Genomic DNA, 17,350 nt, shown 5'->3' with positions numbered 1-17,350 from the left:
TGAGGGACCCGATCTTATCTTGAATTTATAACAAAACGTTATCACTTTGTCTTCACATTAAGCATTTCATTTAGATATAGAGTGGTCGAGAATCTCCTCTTATAAGCCCCCTTCGCTTCATTCAACTGTTCTCTTCTGTTTGGATCAGTGGAAGAGACCATGGGTGTGGTGAATAGAGGCGTGTTTTTCTTTCTTCCCTTGCCTCCCCACCCCCACCCCCCCCAAATGTTTTTCCTGTCAAATGATGCATCCACATCAGTGTACAAAGGTTTCCTTTATGATAATCGAAAATAAAAGTGAATAAGGATTAGTGTTTGAACTATTAATTGGCCAGTATCCGCACGCTTGATGGGTAATCTTGATATGTCTCAGTGTTGCATATCAGCCATCCTGGCAGTATTCACCCGGGGTGAGGTCTGCTGGGCAAACGAGTGTGCGCAGTAGTACTCAAATGGTCACTAGGGGCGAAATCTTAATAGCGGGTTTTGAATTTTATGTCAATTCCCCGGGGCCAATTCTACAAATTACGAGGCTTAATGGCATGGGCCGTGTGTTTTTTAAGACAAACAGACAAGCTACTGTTTTGTGTGGAAGAAATAAAACTACTGTATTTGTTATCTGCAACAATTTTACTTCAGACGGCTTCGGAAGCAGAAACCCTTTGGTGGTCCTCAAGTTTGTTTTCTGTGTAACTAAGAATAGAATCGGCAAGGAACAGTGTAACATTGCAACAACCATGGTATTTGCATTGTTTAGGAGTCATTGTTTCGTTATCTATTCATTGTAATGTATTGTTTAGTCTTTGATGTTGGCTCTGTCACATTCTTGATAGAACTCCCGCGTGGTGTACGCAAGCGTGACAGTTTTTAACCAGGTGATGACAAATTTCTTAGCAACAGGTTGCCGTTGCCTGGCATCGCTTTATCTTCAGAGAAAGCGCCACCCTCCCACTCCCCTCCCCGGTCGGTATCTTATTTAATTTGGGTGAGGGCGGAAGAGTTGGAGGGTGGGGAGGGGGAGAAGGTCGAACATTTAATTTGGAAGCCATATGTAGTCATGGGTAGTTTTGGGATTGTTAAATTAAGTTCACTGCCAACTTGCTGCCTTTTTTCCCTTCAGTGTACACCCCTAGTGATAATGAAAACCTCGCGTAATAAAGGTATTCGAGCACATTTCGCTAGGGCATTGTAGGAACGAAACGTGAAACCAAACGTTACATCAGTGCTTGTTTTGAGGTTTAAAATTGTTTTTTGTTTGAAACTATAACATAGTAGTCTTACTTTTGTGTTTTTTTTTTCTTTTAGTTTATGATAGGGATTATGAGAAACCTGGAGGAAACAAAATTTTTAACTAAAACTTACGAAATTGCCGGTTCCTGTCCTAAATGACTTGGTTTTATCGGGCATACTCTGTATGAGCTGTTCAGTGTCTTATATCATTTGGAGGTCAGTATTGGTTTTCAAGCTTTCCCATTTTTAATCAACCGTCTTTATCAATCGTATTTTACACGGGGACACAACCAGGGTATCATTATTATTATTTTGTGCTTTTAAGGTTAATTTACAAAATGGCTTTAAACGGCGTGACAACGTTTCTAATTTGTCGAATACAGTCTAGTTGCCCGGATTTATGTTGGACCGCAAAACGAAAATATTTATATTCCTCGATGAATGGTGGTATTAATGCGTGTTACGCAAATAATGAAATTACACGAAGGTCCGATTAACTGAGGCAACTGACAAGAATTCATATATTAAGAGCTCTGACAGCCATATGGGATAAACAAGTTATGTTCTTTTGGGTAGTTGTTCTATGCCATAGCGTGACAAGCAGTTTGACTTGTAAGGCACCACTTCCGGCTTACAAGGACTGGTAAGTCCTTAAAATGCGCGATGATGGACGCTAAATATTATGACATGTAATTAGCATTTCCGATCAAAACATTACGGTAATATAGTGCAAGTGTGATGGCAAGGTGAACCAAAAAATACTGGAAAATAGGAAAAGGTACCGGTTTTGCAAAAAAAATGTTAACGCACTTTAGTCTTCGAACAACCTTACAAACAAAGAAAGGAAAGAAAAGTAGATAGGCTTAGCTTCCTTTTATTGTAAAAAACGATATTCAAAGAAACAAAAATGCGATTCCTGTAGCAAACTTACACAATCTACAAATAAATTGATCGCTGGTGCAGTGGTGTGAAATCAACAGCCTCGATCGACCTCGAGTAGGTCTGTCAAACTTTATGCACCTTATCTTGGGCTATGGACCCCTTATATGATTAAGATACAAGCTTTTTTATCTTGAATTGTTTGCTACGAAAATAATAAAATGACAAAAATTGTGACGCACTGAACAAGTGACCGAACAAGGCGCTACAAAGGAAGGGTTCCTTTTTAGCGCCCTGTGACCGAACCATTGCTTTAGCGCCCTGGACCGAACTTCATGCTGTGTTACACGGCTCGCGGGGGTTTGGTACACAACACGTTTATTACACGCAGAGTTCATTTGTAAAGTAACTTCTCTAACAAAGAAAACTGAGGCATTTTACGACAGCGCTTTTATGAAATCCCAATTTCTAGAAGCTTCGGTTTTGTTCGTTTAACTTCCTTTCTGTACTATCCTTTTGATCTTCCAAATCCTGAACTAATCCATCAAATAACGAGAAAATCAGAACACGTTTCTAGACATTTATTTAGATGATGTTTATTCGCTATTGTTTGCTAATAGCATGCGCGCAATAAAAATTGTAAAGGAGCTCCGGAAACGAGTACTGGAAAATGCTTACCCTGAGTCGCACTTAATTTACATACGGCCAATAGGAACGTGTCTGAACGTTAAACAAACCTTCACTACTGTTTTCACGTTGATTTAAATCACTGTCTAAAAGAGAACATTCAGGGTGTGTTTTGGCTTGTTTTTATGTTCTTATTAATATACAATTCATTGTGTTTGGTGTTTCGCTCAGTTCATTTTGAGCGTCATTTGTGTTCATTCGCGGGAGCGCGCTATTATGGATTTAAGCTTTACGATTGGTCAGCCATGCACAACTCATGTCAAGTGGCGCCAGATCTCGTGTTATTGACATTCGCCTCCCAGTAGTTCAACAGCCAACCATTGCACACGGAAAGTTTTGTTTCGTAACCTTCAACTTCCTCGCGAAGACGCTCTCCACCGGAAAAAATTTCCACACTCATTATGATGCTATTAAGAACGTGTTGGCATCGGAAGTTTATCTTTCTGGCTGTTGTTTGTATGTGTTGGAATGGAAGTGTTGCCCGCCAAAAGAACCGTGAAAACGAGCACAACGAACTCTCCACAGAATCGAACCCTCGTGTATCCGCTAATGCTACAAATGCGACTCCAACACCGCCCGAAGATAAAGGCTTGGAATTAGAACAGCCACATAAAACGTCAGGTAATTTCAGCACATAATAACACTTCATTAGTGTATGTGTGAGTCGCATGTGTTCTACACGATGTTTACCCATTGATCTTTGCAAAAACTTCCATTCACTCGTGTTATGACGCGTGTCTTGTGCCATGGGCTAACTGCAAAGCAAGTCACATGTTTGATCATTTTGTGTATTGTTTCTTCGTAGGCATTCTCAATCTCGGATGTCAAGGAATCCGGATTCGGCGATATGTGTCGAATGGCTTTTGCACAAGTAGAAGACCAATCCGCGACATGATCTGTGATGGACAGTGCTTGCCAATGGATGAACTACCATGGTTTCCGGAATTTTCCAAAATTATCAGTCGTCATAAGAGAGAGTGGCGCTGTGTAGCAGACGATACGAGAAATAAAAAGGTGACCGTTTTGTGCAACGACGGAACCAAGCACAAATACCGTGTTCGAGTTGTTCGCTCTTGCAAGTGCAAGAGATACACACACAAACAGAACCAAACGAACCCTTGATAGACGCGCTCTGTTCATAACAATAAAGAACAAAATCTACAATGGTGAACAAATGTCAAAAGACATTCCCGCACAGATGGAGTTCCTTCACTGTACTGCTTACGATTGTAACATACCGTTGTACAAAGTTTCAGTGAGTTTGTAAATTAAATTAACCCTGGTGCGTCAGTACATCAGTGGCCTGTTCAGGAACGAGCAGGCCTTTCTGTTGCCCAGCGTCTGTATTTTGTATAAATTTCTTGCCTGTCGTGAATTCAAAAGATTTATCTTCAGTTGACAATATGACAATTTTATAGTAATGCTGAGTAGGGTGGTAGATTTTGAGTCATCCGTATGTTGGAAGTGCAACACGTGTTTACCGCATGGCGTTCCATACTGAACCATACTGCACGGGAAACTTTGGCATTGAACACATCAACATCGACATCACTGATCAGTTATATCCGACCAGGAATTGTTCATGTTATTGAAGTTTTATGTTTGTCGTTTCTTCGCTAAAGGCGGCCCGTTGTTATCATCCGCCTACCCTAAGTTTCATTCTGCGCGATTATGTAATCAGATTTATAAAAGAAAATTTATATATAAATATATATTACAAGAAGTAAGATAGATCGTCGGTGTTCCGTTAAGCATGGCTCTTGAGTACAGAATGATGTAAATAAGCTCCACGTTCCAATAGATTCAAAATGGAAATAGAAACCGTAGCTTGTAAGTTGCGTATTTTTTCTGGTCATATATTACTTATGGACCGTGTACAAGGACCAATTGTAGATATACGCTCTAAAATTCAGTTGGATAGTTCCTAGATCGCAATATATAAATAAAGTTTATTAGAGAATTACAATGGCTCTTTCATGAATCTCCATGGCTTTTTTTATTCACAGCAATAATATCAGCTTATTGTTCTAGGACAATACACACGTTGGACAAATAAATCAGCGCACGTACTCGTTTGATTGGCTGAACCTAATAATGAGCGACAACCCCTCCAAGACAAAAACAATGGGTTCTTTTCGCTTGAGCGAACGTTAAGCCTTATGAACAACAGCGTCCAAGTGAGTTTCATTCTGTTTAGCCAAGTTAGCCCGGAGGCAAGATTCGTTAGCTTTGATTAGAACTTATTTTCTCAGAACACCTCATTCTTGATATTGTTTCCTAAGCTTGTTACGTGTTTCCGAGCCAACTAACAAATGATTAGAGTGTTTGACGTCAAAACACGCAAAGATTTACTATGGAAAAGTTGTTTTTGATTGGCAAGATAAATGTTTTGAGCCGAGTGAACGCGTGGTAGCGACCGCAAAGTACGGTCGAAGTGCGCTGTCTGTCATGATGTGTTTTATTATGTATAGAGTTGAACGACACGTGGCGGGGGCGTAATAACACAACAATGATGAGTACACCTGCACAGATGAAAACTTTAACAAACCATCAAAAGAATGTTACACGCTCAATACTGTTCATTAATACTGCCGAAAAACTTGGCACGAGTACAGATACGCCCTGCACAACCAAGCTTATACGTGATGTGCGCCATTTGAAAGTAAACAGTGTAATTATCGTACATTATGCAAACCGTTCTTTTCCCATTTATCATTCGCTGTCCTCCCAACGTAATTGTTTGCCTCTGCTTACGTTTTCGTAGCTATTAGTAATATGTTGCTAAGTGTGTCGTTAAGAGCAATCAGAGTTAAAACTTCAAGTATTTGATTTCCGGGGCGGTACAATTAAACACTAGAAATGTGATTTTTTTTCCCTCTATTTTTTTAATTGGTCGTGAGTACTTTTTCCGTGAAAGTTTGCAAATTGTACTTAAACAACGTACCTTAGCATCAAGTAATAACGAGCAGCTTTTGAAATGTTATCTGTGCTGTCTTAGTCTCTAAAGATTGCACTGTGATGTTGAAAAAATATTATCTTTGAAGAGATCTTTTTGAAGGCTTGTGAAGGAAGTACCTAATTGCACCGATTTGCTTCGGCTGTATATAGTGATTAAGTTTGGGCTGCGCACGCGAATAACTAATGTTAACATTTTAGATGGATTGGGTCGATTACCTTCATAGAAATGAGGGGTTTTTGCTTTCCTTGCATCCTACTTTGGTATATTAAGTTTGGCGTATTTTACTTGTATTCTCCGCCTGTCACAATGAACTGATTTCTTGGCTTTGTGTGTTCTGTAGAATATTTATACTGTTTTCACGGTATCTTATGTTTGGAGAGGTGTTGAGATTGTTAGACTGTTTTGCTTCGTCACTGTGTGTCTTTTATTTATTCATTAATAGTGGCTGTCTCTTGCTGTTTTTCATTACTTCTGGCTTTACTTTCATGAGCGTATACACAAAGTGGTATTATATTAAGTCCTTTGTCCTTTCGAGTCAGTAGCTAGTGGTTTTTCTTCAGAGCCTAGGACCAACAATCTTACAAAAGTATATCACGTTTTTTGAGGTCTTTTTGAAATATGTGCCATATTTCTCATAACGATATCGGTGCAAATTGTCGACGAGACGGGTAATTGTCTGGATCTTTTGGCTTACGAATCAAGATTGGGACTCACAAAGAATTGTACTATGTAACTAGTTGGCTTTGATAAATTCTTCTAGTAAGATAGCGCAGCGTGAATTATGTCACCAGAAAAAGGAATTCTCCAATAGAATTTAAACAGAATAAGCAAAAAATAGCGATTATTAATTAACTATTTCTTTAAACTGGATAATCAGAATAGCTACACCCAAACAGAATTCTACAAGCACTGCCAAATAAAAAGTAAATCAATATAAGTAATTATACTGATACGAGCAGGGTTTGTAACTTAAAATAGCTTCGTCATGCCTTTTTCTGACTTTTGATAGATGGAAAGATAGATAGATAGTTTATAAATACAACATCGCAACCCAAAGGTTGAATTTTGCTATATTTACAAATTTATAAAAGCAATAAAAACTTATACGATAAAATGTAAAAAAATTAAAAACTATACAAGAGTTATTAAAATCCAAACTTAGGTACATTAGACATTAGTTTTTCCCAGTGTCCTGGTTTTCTTTCATGACTTTCAGGCTTTTTTTCAAAAAGCAAGCCGCAATAGATGAAACAGACCTTTTTTTAATCCTTATTATTATAACAATTCAATGTAATATATTTTATATCCCCCACATTGTCGTGGCAGCTGGTCGAGTCATCTCCTTAATGACCCTAAATGAAGCATGTAATTAGAAAGAAAAATAATTAGAGAGAAGGTCAGTACATATTCTATTTTTGTGCAGGGCAAGCTTCGCTCACTCGCTATTCAAATAACCACACAAGCTCAAGCTCCCTTGTCAGAGGATTTCAATGTAACGGCTGCTGTACCTGTGAACGAAAAATGATATAAAGGTTGCAACAACTTATTTCAAGGAATAAAGCTGTTCGATTACCATACCGAGCATTCTAGAACTTAACTAACAAAGGCTACACCTGCACTAACCGCACTTGTAACTCTTCTTGTTCTAAATATAGTTTTTTTTGTTCGTAATTTTAAGGTCGGTAACATTCATGTTGCATAATCATCCTTAGGCCCGCGAAAGAGAAACAGAATGCAAGCTAGTGCAAGATTGTATAAATTGTAACTTATCAAACAACGACCCGCAATAGACAGCTTATATATAGCCACGGTCATTGTATTGTAGGTAGACGTTGTAGGAAATTATGTCAAGCAAGTATTTAGGGACCGGTCATTATTTATGTAGAGGGGGGGAGGGAAAAATATGTTGGAAAGATCAAAATTTCTGTAAGGCCCCCCCTCCAGGCCATGTAAGTAGCAAGTGACCCCCCCTTCTTTATTCAATATTTACGTGATGACCCCCCCCCCCACCTCATATCTCCCTTTATATGCCTCAAGTAATTTATTATTAAATGCATGTTACATACAATCTTAATTGCACACTTGTTCTAATTCAAAAAGGCTGGATCAACACTTAGTCAACCAAGGCTTCTTTGCTATGGATACTTGTCCAGCAATACGGCAAATTTTTGGATGAGTTATGTGTATAGTAAACATACCTCTATTATTAACTCCTTAACTTTGGAAAAGTGGTAGTTTTTACAAATTATGCTCTCATGGTGAACACAAATGTAATATCCATGCAAAATATAATTCCTTTCCAATGATTTTCCTAAAGTTGTAAAGGGATTACTTTGAATTCTTGTTGTCATAAATATCATGTTTTATTACTTCTTGGGCTATTGCAGTGATAATCATTTTGTAAAAAGAAAATAATTTCAGTCAAACCAGATATTAAAGCAGATTATAAAGGTCTGGTTTCTTTATTAACTAAAATTAATTTTAAGATAACAATGGAGTTTAGAGTGAAAACAGTATTTCTGTAAAATACAAATCACTAAAGTTGTACATAATAGTGGAGTTTAAACAAAAGAAAACAATAGAAATAGCATAAAATTGTACAATTTAGCATCTCACTGTTTCACATATGGTGTTTGCACTGTTCTATTTAACTGTTTTACCCACCTCAAACTGCTTATCCCCCCCTAAACTTCTTTATAAAAAATTTTAGCCCCCCCCTCTTGCCACTCTGAAATAGCCTTGACCCCCCCTTCTTTTTTTCCCTCCCCCCCTCTACATAAATAATGACCGGTCCCTTAGTAAGTTGTATGTCATTGCTGTCAGTCTGTCACACTTTGATTGATAACGTGCATGAATGAATCTTGACGTTCCAAGTTTCAGTGATCTCAATCTGTTATTTTTTTACTGCAAATAAAGATTTCTTCACGACTTACAACGGTTTGTAATTAAATTACTGTTTTAAAAAAGTAAAGCAAACAGTTCACAACAAATGCAGATAGCAATGAACCAATCACAACTCGAAGAAAAAAAAGACGCGTGACCGACATGACCAACATGACCAACGTGACCAACATGTATCCGCTGCCAAGCGCGGGAAAACATGTTTCCGGCACCAAGCACGGGAAAACATGTAACCGGTTCCAAATGCGGGAAAACATGTAACCGGTGCCAAGTGCGGGAAAACATGTAACCCGTGCCAAGCGCAGGAAAACATGTAACCGGTGCCAAGTGCGGGAAAGCATGTAACCCGTGCCAAGCGCAGAAAAACATATAACCGGTGCCAAGTGCGGGAAAATATGTAACCGGCACCAAGCGCGGGAAAATATGTAGCCGCTGCCAAGCGCGGGAAAACGCGTGCAACCCAAGTTTTGCAAAAATAGCAGACTTGCTGTGATTGGTTAAAGCACAACCAGCAGCAAAACGCAAACACACAATTACTTGCAACAGTCAATCGAAAAGCTTTCCGATGATTTTTACCCAAATTTGATACCAGACAGCCAGACAGTTATCAAACTTCGTCAAGTTTAATACCTTGTCAAAATGTTGATAATAACAACTTGACCAGTCAATGACGTGTTCGAAACACTCATGGTAACCAACAAGCGCGCAGTTAGTTCTTTCTTAATCCCAATATAAGCATCTATGTCCCCTTTTCTGTCTTGTATAGATTTTTTTGTGCTAACTCTTGGGAGATGTTTTTTTATGCTAGTTCTTGGAAGATGTTCGGACCTTTACCTTTCTGTCCTGCCTACTAATGAGACGTTATGTTCAATTCACCCTACTGGCTACTACTCGAGGGGGTAACCCTCCCACCAGAGACAACTCTCCCTGTATATAAACAGGCCTTTAGAAACTGCTCACAATCAGCGAACAAAGAGACTTTTAACTAATTTATTAGGGAAGGAGGACAGGCGAAGGGTTACTCTATGAATAACAGCTACTGTCGTTCAAGGAGAGGAAATCTAATTCTGCATAATGTTTGGGGCAGAATGTGTGTATTACACCTTCACAACCACTGCTCACTGTAATATCATGTTCAAACGTGTTATTATCCAATCGGAAGGTGCATAAATGCAATAAAATATAGACGGTTCCATAGGTATGATGTTATACACAATGTAAACAGAACAATGCTGGGTGAGGAGATTATAGACACAAAGAAAGTTTGTTATATTCTTACTAGTCTGTTACCTCACAGAGATACTTCCTATAGTGGACCATACAGGGAGGCTCCGCTCTCTAAAGTGGCCTGGGGACGAGGCTGGGACATTTTCAGGCCTTGGATATATAAAAGGGTAAACATTTCACTAGTTGGAGTATACAAAAGGGACATGAAAACTGTCATTTAGGTATTTTAATATAAGGACCTTTCAAAATATGTTGAACAGACCAAACGAATGGTCGATTCCTTTAAGTATTTTAAGAGTTTTTCAAATGAATTTGGTCCTCGGGGTGGAGCCTCTCCTATCTAAAAAAAAAAAATGGGTATCTGCCGCCCTCCCCCGGGATTATCTCGCGTCTTAAAATGTTAATTAGTCCGGCGGCTTAGCTCGTGAATTGTGCGATTTTTGATACAAGCACCAAACTTTGCAGGATTACAAGCATTCGCATACTAATCAATTCTTGATATAGTGCCAACGCCAATTTCCTATTTTCAGCAAGTAAACAGCAATGGAATTTTCAGCCGAGAGACCCCCCTGCCCCTTCCCCACAAAGTATTTCTTCTTGTACTTTTATAAACCTTTTATTGTTGATTTTTATTCATAAATACAGATATGAATGCTTTTAATTAGGCTTACAATTGTTATTTTTTACCATCTGTTTGATACCAATAATTTAATAGGAAATTATTGCATGGGAAACGTTTCGTTCCCAGCCCTCTGCTCCCTCGCGTCTTTCGTTTTGCGCTAGCGTCCAGGTCTCTCGCAATCGGTGAACCGTTCGCTAACAGAAGAAAAATAGGAAAATATAGGGCTGTGAACAGTCTAAATTACAGCATTTCATTCTAAATTTTGTACGTGCGACTTGGTATCACTACCTGGCATAATAGTATTTGTCTATAAACCAGGACAAACAAATAGTTCACGAAATTTCATTGATTTTAACCCTATCCAGACCCGGCGGGGCGGAAAGTGCCCGCGGTGACTTTGAACGCTTATAACTTTTTCAAGATTCAACCAAACGCTACCAAACTTTGCGAGTTTATCTAAAATTTATCTGGAAATAATTTGGTAGGGTAAGTTGTTGTGCCAGGAACTTAACGTTACCATGGCAACGGCATTTTGACAGGCATGTTTTCCCAATTTTTTAATTTTTGTGTTTCTATTAATAAAAAATAATTTTAATGCAATTATTTTCATCCTTTTACTGTTTTTAAGCACAGTTTTATTGATTTTGAGTACTTTGCAGTAATTTTGGGCGGTTTTATGACGTTTTGGAAAAAATTCGAAATCCAAGATGGCGGCTGTTTTGACATTATGATATAATTGTCACGTCATGTGACGTCATCTTCCCACGTGACGTATACCAAAATATAGGTGTTTGGACATTCTATATATTCCCTAAGTTTTATTGTGATTGCTTAAATATTCTGGAAGTTACGGAGGTCTGAAAAGATCCATAAAAGCCCGGTCTGAATAGGGTAAATAAATTAAGGTTTCCATGGAAACCGGTGTTTTTCGGGCTTGGCACTATATCTGAAAAAAAATTCTGTTGGTGACCACTTTCATTGTGCCAAGTTTCATGCTTGTATCAAAAAGTGCACAATTCAACTAAAATTTCGAGCTAAGCCGCCGGACTAAATTTGATGAGCTGATTATTGTTTTTCATGTTTTTAGCAATAATGCACCTTTTACAGGGACGCTATAGTAACTAGGCTGTGTAGGCTTGTAGTTGGTGTCCTACTGGACTTATTTTCATCACGGTTGTTCCCTTAGATGAGAAACTTTACTGACCCGGTACCAGCCAAATGTTGGCGCAATCTGACTATTAATACTAGCCATGTATATAGTCTTTTTTATCACATAAATAGATTTACTTTTTTACCCGTTTTTATTATGTAAATAGCTAGCCATGTATATAGTCTTTTTTATCACATAAATAGATTTACTTTTTTTTACCCGTTTTTATTATGTAAATAGCTTCTTTTTTAACTTATTTTAACTTTAAATTATTAATTGTAATAGTTGTACAATGATAGGTTTAAGTTTTTTAAAGTTTTTTCTTAGTCAGGTGTCCACAATTAGTAGAGGGGACTTTTCCCCTGAGCTAAACATTTTTTAGACACGATAATAAAGTTATTCATTCATTCATTCAATCATGGTGTAGCCTGCAATGGACTGATACCCCATTTAGTGGGAGTAGTATATTAAGCACTGGTATTATGAGTGGTACAGACTTTACTTACCTTGCTGATAAGAACGCCAAGGCCTGCTTGATACTAAACACAACTTAGCTAGCTATTCGCATTTCAGTACTTGCGTAGAAGAGATTTAAACATACATTAAAAACGACATCTTCAGCGGTGCAGGCACACAGCTCAGATGATTCCTGTGAGTATTTAACCTAATTATTCAACGATAAGCTGCAACTGAATTTTCCACTCATTAAGGGATGTACATGAGAAGTAACACCAAATCATTTTCCTACAAATCGTTCTCTGGATTGACAGAGAACGAGGTCAATAATTGTTTTATCATTCGATCACAGAGATTGTTGTTGGCCCTCTGAGTACAAATTTCAAATAGTCCCCCGACAACTCTGGAAAATGAGCTGCCATTTTTCTCGGAAGTGCCTACAACTAAGCTTGACCAAATCTAATTAACTGTTGAATACTTGTTTATTTCGTCGCACAATCAAACCAGAACCAGGAATTCCTGGTTCCTGTTTTTGAATCGCCCAGAGCCGTTGCGTTTCCCGACCGCTGGTTAAGGAGGACGTAGGCTCTGGAAACGGGAAAGAATTGCAGCAAATCACTGTCAGACGCCAATGGCGCATGAGTAGGCATTATTTGCAGGCAGTTATTTGCAGATCACGTGGTGAGCTCTCGGCCAATGAAAAAGAAAAGAAAATTTCATCGAAAGATAAAACAAGGTATCTTGGAGGAAATCGATTTTTTTCCCGTCAAATTAGGCTTCTCCAGTGAGATCAAGTAATTCCGGTGAAATATGTAATTTCTGACGTTTGAATGAATAAATTTGTCAAAAATTACTATTCTGACGGCACGATTGAGAGGTTCGCGGGTTGTTATGGGATTTCTAGGTTAATCAAATGGTATACTCGTGAAACTAGGAAATAATTTCACGCGCGTGTTGTCAAAATGCTAATAATTTCCCTCGCCTCCTAATTTTACTCGTCACTTTTTGATTACCAATACATATATAGGTTTTGGCGGGAGATTTAGGTCATTCTTGATCGTCAGTCCTCGTCTTCGCTTGCTTTTCTTTTTTTTTTACCTTAAAGTGTTGTTTGTTCAGCAAATGTAACTATTCTATTAAAAAATGTTCTAGATTTTTTAGTTGTGCCCTTTCCTCGGGGTCTCGTGCTGCTGCATTAGATGAGGAATACGGTTCCACACAGGGGAGGGGGAAAGGGGAAGGGGGAATGGAAGGGGGTCCCTACCTTTATCTCCACCCCACTTTGTTTTCACTCCTCGAATTCCCTCAATCCTCCTACTACCCCCTTCCCCTTTTTACGCCTGCTACGAAGGCTAAATCTACAGGAAATAGAAAAAATCACTTGAACAAGAATCCACAGCATGAGTCAAAAACGTAGGCGAAAAAAGAAGAAAAAGGAAAAGAAAAAACCACGATAAGGGCGAATGATTTCTAAGGTACGTGTAATGCCTATGAGGAAATAAGATGATACAAAGACTGTTTGAGATGTTCTGTAAGGACAGTTAACTTGAACTACATCACGCTCTCCTAGCCATGTGAAGCCGAATAGGAGAGTAACTGAACGACACGGAATCAACAATAACTAAAGTACAGAGGAAAACAAGAAACAAAAAGTTGATCCGTGCCTTTAGTGAAATCCGCGCGTGTGCATCTGTTTCTATCAAAACAAAATATCGGCAATACAGACTCAAAAGCATAGCTGTCATGAAGAGAATTACTTAAAAAACAGCCTTGCATCTGGAAAATACAAGATCACCTACATACATTTCAGGCCTGCAGTCAGACAGTTTTTTACCCAAACCGGAAAAACCTGCTCCAGAGCTGCCTTTCTCGCGCCATCGCTTTGAAATTTCTACCGTAGCGTGATGAATATGGCGCTGTTAAAAAAACATAATCCTTCAAAACCGGCATAGTTATTTTGTTGTTTTGTTAAATCATACTTGCACGGTATATCCTGTCAAGCTTACAACAATACTGACTCGGGCCAAAGGGTTTCTTGATCTATTTTGGAACAAATAATTATTCTGAATACTGTGTTTTGATATCCTCCCAACATAGCTGTTATTAGAAGAATACCCCTTGAATTTTCACTTACAAGGTGTTGAGTTTTCAAAAGAAGCTTCAAATCGTCTGAAAAAAGTTTGTTTCATTTAGCGCCCTTCAACATCCGGAATTCTTAGTAAATACCTACTCCCACCCTCTTCTGTTGTAAATTCTCAATTGCAAACACAAATATGGTAACAAATGTACCACGTTTTTAATTGTAAAAGAACTGCAATCAACAGGAAAAGGAAACGGGGGAGTGAAATTACAGCTTGAACAGTGCTGCTCCGGGGGCTTTACTAACATGCTTACAATAATTACATGCACAAGTACTGTCATAATTCTAACCGCATTTATCTACCCTGATATGAAATATACCGCATAAATATATGTAACTTATTTGAACAGAAATCTAACCCTAATTCAGACTTTTTATGAACAGCCGGCACCTTCGAAGAATCTCATACATAATCCGATTGAGCTCCCTCGTGGAACTGATTAAAACCTAAAGTCGGTGACGAGACTTTAAACTCACAGTTCTTGTTAAATTCTTTTCTCATGTACCATGAAGGAGGCGTTAATCTGTTTTGCGGAAATAGGCACATTTCGATAAATTAAACTTGTACGCGATAGCCAAGGTTAAAAGACTTAAACAAAGGATGTCTAAGCGTGACTTGGCGAATAATTATTAATTTTCAATGTATAAGTTCTCTAAGCACCTCAAAGAGTCTGTATTCGTATGGAATCTTTTAAGAAGTAAATTTGTGTGTTCGCTTTGTCAAGCTGTCGTTCTGAGCCCATAGGGAAGTGAAGTTAAAACGTTTTTAGTCCCAAATTGGAAAGATCAATTCTTCTTACTCATTTACAACAATTTATTTTTATTTTAGTTGGGAGAATTTAGTGGTTATCAAGACAATTTTATTTGTTTGAATGGAAAGAGACATAATGTGTTGATCACTCTTATGAATTTAAGTGCACACTGACAATTTGAAATAAAATAGAAGCTTAACTGATAAATAATACACATGTAAACTGTTCGCAAAAAAATCACCCCGCTTCTTGGAGGCAAAAATTGTCTTCGTTTGCGGTTTGCGCGCGCCATGCAAGAAATAAATCCTTATATTCGTTACTAGTGAAGTATGGTTTTGTATAAATGCTTGTGTTAACGTTGTTTCTGATAACGGATGGTTTTATTATCTTAATTGTTTAATCACTTCCTTAATATAGATATCCCTGGGTTAAAGCCATGCTGAAAGTTCCAAACTGTTTTCTTTTTTGTTAATCCAAACTTTCATTCACATTGGTTAGTTTGGAATAAGAACGCTCTTTTAAACATTTTGTCAAGAGATAGTAAGTAAGAAAAACTCTCTCTTGATCAATTCTTTCAGGAGAAAATAAATAAGGAATCGATGTGGGCTGAGACAGCAGTAAGCAAGGTTAACAGACTAGCTGACGGCAAGCAAATTTACAAATACCACAGAATAATCTTTGAAAGGAATATTGCTTTATGCGGGTCTAAATAATACATAACCCCGATTCAATGATATTGCATTTTATCTCGTACTTGGTGAAAACAAGCAAATATTTTGCCCTACCAGTTTTTACTGAACTAATATAAGGCAAGTGTGATGTTGATGGGCACGGGCGGACACTGGGGATTTCAATCTACATAATGTGAGTAATTACATCTATTCAAAACTTGAGAACAACAAAAGATCACTTCTTTTTTTCTGTTTACATGTCCTTAGGAATAACGCGCGTTTACTTGGCTTCCTTGTAATTACTTTAACTTGTCTACTGTTGAAACGAAGGCGAGAAACACGCGCTAACAAAGCACCGCATATAGAGCGTATATTTATCACCATTGTTACAGTGAAAAGATCTCCGGAAAAACTTAATTCGCTAATTCAGGAGGGATTTGTTAGCAAGAGGACGCAAAGAGCGTGCGATAATATCAATTAAAGGTGATGGGTTTCCGGCGAAGGTAGGTGGCTGAATCGAGCCACGATTAACAACAACTTCCTTCAACACGTGCGCACTGAAAAGATGAATACCAGTATAGAAATATTTCCGATTTCTAAAAAGTAATTATCTTTTAAAACTAGCAATGGAGTAGTGATATAATAGAAATCTTGGCGGGACAATAATGATTCTTGACATTAACTGTTCAATTTTACCATATATTGAAGCCAGTGAGATTTTTCCAATTTTGAAGCTGTCTGTAAGACTTAGCATCGCTTGCAAAAATTAACCAGTAATTCATATAAGCTACAGTTTCAGTTCACCTGCCTTCATGATCACTTTCATTTTCATGCTTAATAGGCTTATTTCAAATTAGTGAGTTCTAAGTTCTACTCAACATAAGATGCTTGAAATAATCATGCACAGCTCCAGACTTGGTATTTAACTTTGCTGAACTTAAGTTCTGTGACATGTTTCTTATGAAGTTTTATTCGCCAATACGATGATCAGTGGGGCGCTGTATTATGTCAGCGATCAAAAATTCGATTTATGCCCTGATGAGGCAAAGGCGTTAAAAGGGGTGGAATTAAAACCCGCGAAACAAAGGCTTGTTATGTTTGGACGTGTAATATAACGAAATACCCGATTTTTCATTTTGTCAATTCAGCCTCATAAACAAAGGTTTAATTGCTTCTGCGTTATTAATCCAGTTTCCACTGATTGAAGAATAATTCTCCTCGCACTCCCGAGAAAAACAAAACAAACCTTGCTTTAAGCCGAAAACATACGAAGAACAGAATTTGGGAAACGCGAAGAAAATACGATTGAAAAATCAATCTTTCAATTTCCTTTTATAAAACTAAAAAATCAAGTAAAAATTGTGACGGAAATTCATAACAAAAAAGGATCAGTAATGTCAAAAAAGGTAGAAAATTCAAACTTAGTGAAATTTTTTCGTTTTTTATTTTTTTCATTTTTTTCCAGAATTGAATTTATCATTCCCGATCGCATGCTCAAAGAAAAGGAGTTTTATTGTTAAAGTGCATCTAAGCTTTGGAAACTCTATATCCTTTCAATTATACGGATTTTTAACTAATAACTTCATCTCTAAATGCATATTACTAATTTTACTATGCAGCTGAACACCGACCGAATGAATTAGAATATTATCTATGTTTAAATGTACGAGTTTCAAA

The 17,350-nt window shown here is 37.8% G+C and overlaps 1 protein-coding gene across 1 annotated transcript; it reads left to right on the top strand.

The window, feature by feature from the left end:
- The first annotated feature begins 2,877 nt into the window (after nucleotides 1-2,877).
- Nucleotides 2,878-4,197, top strand: LOC144660086 (sclerostin-like). The gene is given in 3 exon segments (XM_078520643.1): nucleotides 2,878-3,173; nucleotides 3,175-3,416; nucleotides 3,601-4,197. Coding segments are annotated over 3 exon segments (681 nt in total). The 5' UTR covers nucleotides 2,878-3,051; the 3' UTR covers nucleotides 3,918-4,197.
- The last annotated feature ends 13,153 nt before the right edge of the window (nucleotides 4,198-17,350 follow it).

This window comes from Oculina patagonica, chromosome 7, assembly GCF_052425735.1.
Source record: "Oculina patagonica isolate OP01 chromosome 7, crgOcupat, whole genome shotgun sequence".
NCBI lineage: Eukaryota > Metazoa > Cnidaria > Anthozoa > Scleractinia > Oculinidae > Oculina > Oculina patagonica.
The sequence above is the reverse complement of the archived record's forward strand: the minus strand, read 5'-3'. Positions and strand labels throughout refer to the sequence as shown.